This window comes from Patella vulgata, chromosome 7, assembly GCF_932274485.2.
Source record: "Patella vulgata chromosome 7, xgPatVulg1.2, whole genome shotgun sequence".
Taxonomy (NCBI): domain Eukaryota; kingdom Metazoa; phylum Mollusca; class Gastropoda; family Patellidae; genus Patella; species Patella vulgata.
In genome coordinates, this window is record NC_065885.2 from 36,510,821 (window position 1) to 36,516,882 (window position 6,062).

At 34.1% G+C, this 6,062-nt stretch overlaps 1 protein-coding gene across 1 annotated transcript; it reads left to right on the forward strand.

The window, feature by feature from the left end:
- The first annotated feature begins 297 nt into the window (after window positions 1-297).
- LOC126827984 (acetylcholine receptor subunit alpha-like 2) lies at window positions 298-4,625 on the forward strand. The gene is made up of 5 exons (XM_050557567.2): window positions 298-337; window positions 729-838; window positions 3,282-3,490; window positions 3,707-3,814; window positions 4,195-4,625. The coding sequence occupies exons 2-5, from the start codon at window positions 792-794 to the stop codon at window positions 4,578-4,580; spliced, it is 750 nt and encodes a 249-aa protein (XP_050413524.2). The 5' UTR covers window positions 298-337; window positions 729-791; the 3' UTR covers window positions 4,581-4,625.
- Window positions 4,626-6,062: the final 1,437 nt, after the last annotated feature.

Sequence of the window (6,062 nt, forward strand, 5' to 3'; positions counted from 1 at the left end):
TTACGCGGGTTTCAGAAGGGCCAACGAATGTTTTTGGGGTTTTTTTTCTTAACTTCTTTTCCATATTTATTTTCGTAAGCACGTAATTGGTACGTAATGATGCTGCATTATCTGTTAATAATAACATTTAAAGACATATTGCGATCTTCTACTTTGATAAACACTAATTTGGTTAAATTTGATAAAAAAAAATCGTTCTAAGTTTGAAACTAATAATATTCGTTAAATATAAAACCGCCACTTTATTTACATAATAAATAGTATATTTTCATTGTACTACCGTATTTTTTAGGATGTAGAAAAAGAACAGTTTTCTGTAAATGGGTTATTTGTAGTGGTAAGTGGGTTTTTGTTTGTTTTTTTTCATATATATATATATATATATATATATATTCATATATATTCTGATCTGAATGCATGTCTCCCTCTATAAGTTATATTTTGTATATATTTTAAGTTATTTTTTATATTGTTTCTGACTAGTTATCGTGCATGATTGCGTAGTATATGACTTTGTGTTTCTAATAGTAAGTCCAGGGGGACTGCATCACACAAAATTTACAAAAAAACAAATACACGGACAAGACATCATACTAAAAAAAAACACAAGGTGTTTATTATACAAATTGTACAACTTATTCCCACCGTAAGAATCAAATCGGTAAAGTAAAAACAGACGAAAACGCCAAGCTTATTTCTATCTTTTGTGGTGTTTTTCTATCTTACAGAGATGGTCCGATAGTCGTTTAACATGGACACCATCAAATTATGATGACATACGGTTTCAGCTGATGAAAGAATCAACTATATGGGTTCCTTCTTTTGTGGTCGACAACTCGTAAGATACTCTGATGTATTACTTGTGTTCACTGTTAAACATAAATGTAAAATTACAGTGAAAAATGTGTAATTTCTTTAACATAACGCTGTAAAAATACCACTGCATGTTTTTATACTATACATTTACTGGATTAGTGAGGTAACATGGGATTACTGTAAAACATTGGTAAATTAACAATAAAAGTGTAGTTTTACAAGTTAGAACTGTATTTTTATTACATGTAATCTATGTTGGTTAAAAGTATATATGTATGTTGTACTTTAACTGTTTTTATGGGTAATTGTACTATCCAAACATGTTTAAATACGTGATTTGTGTACAATTACAGGAAACGTGTAATTGTACATCTCTTTAGAACTTTTACATTGATAACCCTTTAAGGCTTCATTACTTTTCGTGTATACTATTGTCCACTTATGAGGGGGTCACGGTGGCTAAGTGGGTAAGACGCTGACACACTAGCCTGGAGGTCGGGTCTTCGATCCCTGCATTGACCGAGAAAGTTCATCCAGATTTTCCGGCGTGGTTCCCCTTGTCACTGATGCAGGACGGAGGGCCTGACAAGGATAGCTGTCTTGTCGTTCGGATGGGACGAAACACTGATGTCCCGTGTACACGTTGATGTGAACGTAAAAGATCTTTATTAAACTGTTAAAATTATATGTACATTTAGTTATAAGTGTCCGATTTGTAATATCACATGGTTTGTTAATTTACATTTAAAACGATGTAAATACACATGAATACAAAGCTTATGTAAGATTACATCAAACTTAATGTAGAAATACAACCATATGTCAGTTTACATTATGTGAACTGTATATTAACAGAATTGCCATTTGAATTATTATTTTTACAGCAAATTGTAAATGTACTTTCAAATAGTGGCCACATCGGTTATTCCCCCTTTGGCCACATGTAAGATTACATCAAGCGTAATGTAAAAATACAACCATATGTCAGTTTACATTATGTGAGCTGTATATTAACAGAAATGCCATTTGAAATAGTATTTTTACAACAAATTGTAAATTTACTGTCAAATAGTGTTCAAATCGGTTATTCCCCTTCGACTACATATCGAATTTTGTGCAAAATATTTACTGTTATATCAGTCAGATTAGGCTGTTTTAGAGAAATAGGTTATTCAAAATCTGAATGCACCTAACTGGCGTATGGAGACAGTGATATGCCATACATAGGGTTGTGAGAGATTTTGCTTCGTGTCATGCTTCCTACTCTTTCCATTGTAAGCAGCAGAACTGTAGGACGTTAAATCCCATTTTATTTAATTTCTTTCCATTATCGAATGATGTTTTGCATGCTCGGCTGAAATGTTAGCAAAACGTTATGTGTTCGCTAGGATCTTACCTAGGACTACTTAGCCGAGTTTGGACAAACACATTCAAAGTATAATTCAAGTAAATATACACTTCAGATTGTATTTATACCGTAAAATGACTGGCAGAAAGTTGACAGTAAAATCACTGTATTTTAACACTGACTTGTAAATGTCCCCCTAAATTTTAGATTTACAAACACCACGTAAATTTACAGTGAGTGTAAAATAACTTTGAAGTAAATTTACAACCACAGTGTAAATTTACAGTGAGTTTAAGATAACTTTGAGGTAAATTTACAACCACTTGTAAAATGACAGTGAACGTAAATTTACCTCACTTTCTATTTACAAGAACAAGTTATTTTACACTCACTGTAAATTTACATGCTGTTTGTAAATCTAAATCTACCACTTAAGTGTAAATTTACAAGTCAGTGTTAAAATACAGTCAATTTACTGCCAACTTTCTGCCAGTCAATTTACGGTAAAAATACACAAATATTTTTTCAGTCTTGCTCATAGTATCAATCTTAATCAAAGTCACTGTTTCGGTTTATTTGTAATAATATTGAATTTATTTTCACAGTATTGTTTGTTTTCGAGAAGAAGGCGGGGAGGGGTATTTAAAACATATTTCTCCTATGACCTAGATTATAAATTAAAATAATAGCCTGAAAAGTGATTAGAAAGCTTTAAATATATTAAATAGGAACGAAATCGATAAATCAACCGACTGTTCGTTGTTACCATGAGAAGCAGTGTACCATCAGCTTCCCGTTACAAACGGATTCGCCTGTCTATAAGGGTCGGCGGTATTTTTAACATTGTAAATTGAATGAATATAGCGTTTTTAGCAACAGCTATGCTTTGCCCTTTTTCTTTTTTTTTTGGGGGGGGGGGGAGAGAGAGGGGGGGGGGGGTATAATTTCCAATGAGTGCTTGGGTGTATTTAGTCTCGCAGCGTCTTTAAAGAGATCAGAGAACTGTCTTCAAGAAATTAAGATCGAGTTTATGGTGTTCGAATATTACTTTTAATTCAAAAGTATGAAAACGTGGATTCAACAATTTACCATTTCTGTACAATTCTTTCCTTTTCAGGGTGAACGATTTAAGTGTCATCAGTGATGAATCGGTGTTAGTCAGAGCAAACTTCCTAGGGATTATCACATGGTGGCCACCGGGGATTTATAAAACTGCATGTGACGCAAACACTTTCTACTTTCCATTTGACACACAAAAATGCCAGATTTCTTTGACCAGTTATGGATACACCACGCAAGAAGTAGATTTCAACGCATTTAATTTTGGTATAGATTTAAGTCTGTACCAGTCCAGCAGTGAGTGGGCCATGAAGTCAAACGAAACCACACTCGACACCTTTACAAATGCCGGTTTAGATTTCAGACGTATAATCTTCTCTTTCAAAGTGGAACGACGACCGGCTTTTTATGGTGTTTTCTATATTTTACCAATACTTATCAACTCTCTGCTCACGGTGTATACATTCGCCTTGACACCGGAATCCGGAGAAAAGATCGCGTTCTGTCTAACAATGATGTTGTCTTACACTGTCTTGGTCACTTTGCTCTCCGAACAACTTCCAGCTTCAGGAAAAACATCCAGCCTTTTGAGTGAGTTTTATGTGTTATTCCCTAAGACTGATCAATATATCTAGAACCCTGAGAGAGAGAGAGAGAGAGAGATAGAGAGAGAGAGAGAGAGAGAGAGATGGCGTTAAACGTCAGTTCCGAATGATTCAATATTCTTGTTTAACGTTTAATTTAAATAATATATAACCCGCATTCTATCAACGTGAATGTGATACCTAAATAAATAATTGTATATATTTCTTCTTTGAGTGGTATTTGACAAACACATAATATGGAACCTAATTACTTTTTAATTAAGCGAACCCTTTACTTAAAATGGTAATTGTGTTCCATATTATGTTTTTTATTATTATTATTGTGTAGTTCATTAGATTTTTACGAATAGTATCCTTATTTTCCAGCTATATATATGGCTATCGTGATGGTATTGTGTGCCTTAGCTGTAATTCTAGCTATCTGGGTCATCGACCTGTTTCACAGAAAAGATAGTGTACCTATACCAAGATGGCAACTTAGGTTTACAGAGAGTGTTCTACTGAAAATTGTCTGCCGCAAAAAGAAGATGTGTCGACTGAATGCTGTCGGTGCTGTGAAGATTAAAGGAAACGGAGAAACAAGCCCTGCATCCTCCGTCCAAGTTGTATATAATGATCATGTTGATCTGTACACTCCGTTAACCTGGAAAGATTTAGCCGAAATTTTAGACTCTGTGCTGTTCCGTGTGTATTTTATAACCGTGGTGTTGACCACTGTTGTCTTTTTTACCAGAATGGTATTAAATATTTAACACTATATGGCAATGAAGACAGGTCAATTATTTAAGTTATCTGAAGCACTGTGATATCTGGGGATCTGGGTAGGTTGTCTCCCAATCTGATTACAACACAGATCCTATTTCGTTACCATTTTTATAGTTCAAAATTTCGTTTTACTTGTCTTTACTACACAAGCGGTCTGTTACGACGAGTTCTTGGCGTGCGATGTACGGAACTGTGGGTAAACCACTAGAAACGTCAACGCTGATTGGTTAATCAAATGCAATGTCTGACGTCATAGGGTCAAAAGCCTCTCGTACGACCCCTGACAACCAGTACAACCGGTCAGATGTTCATGTAGTGCAGGCCATCGAAAGTATAAAACAAAACGAAACGAATATAATCTGTATTTTAATCAGATTGGTTGTCTCCCCACGGGAGAGAAAACTTCATATTGTAGCCTACCACAGAAGATTCTGGGAATGCGAGCACCCTGTGCTTGCTAGTACAAGTGTGTCGTTTACCTAAATATGCAAATGTACACTTTCCATCTCCCAAAAAACAACGAAAGCGTGAGATTTTCACTTGACATCATCGGTATTGTCCCGCTGCTTTTTTCTTACAGAGCAATTGGGCAATTCTTTTCAGTCGTGGGACATACAGACGGCACAGAACAAATTATTTTCAGTACAGTGTTTTTCGATATATGATGCCTTGAAGTACAAATTAAAAATCAACTATGTAGGCCTAAATGTGTTTTTCGCTACCTTAAAAACTCACGAGGCAACGTCGGCCCAGTTCGGTGTCTTTCCAATGTTTTCAAGTTATAAGGAATGTGTAGGGTACTATTTACGTACCATCATGTTAAAATATTGAAAAGCATGGTCAGACTTTACGTTATTCAAAGATTAATTTCAAATTGGATTCTCAATTAAGAATCTCTAGAGCTAATTATCCCAGAATTCCGGGTTCGTGATATCCAAGAACAATTTCAATAATTCTTTAACCTAACTACGTCTTAAATTGAGTTCAAAATTAGCAGCCTTCCTAGATATGAACACATTACTTCATCAATTACATTGGTTACCGCATTAATTGTAAGGTTTATTTTACTTATTTATACAAATATTTATTATCTGATATATTCAAATTTTACAGAATTTCAAAAAAGCTTCATGTAACTTCTATCTTTTAAAGCCAAAACCTATTCATTTGTAGAACGGTATATTTCTTATCAAGCTCCAACTTAAAAGTGATTATATTATATTATATTATATTATATTATATTATATTATATTATATTATAAATAAGTTATTTAGATATTTATATATTTGATTACATTGATGTTATGTAATAAAATGAAGTAAGCTCCAACATTATAGCTCGTCTACAAAGGTCTTATAGATATGCAATCTTGCTCCATGACATCTATTCCATACATGCCACAAGTGATGAATGTCATAAAGAGTACCAGAAAGAATAAGCATACCTTACCCTTGAATGCCAGTGGTTA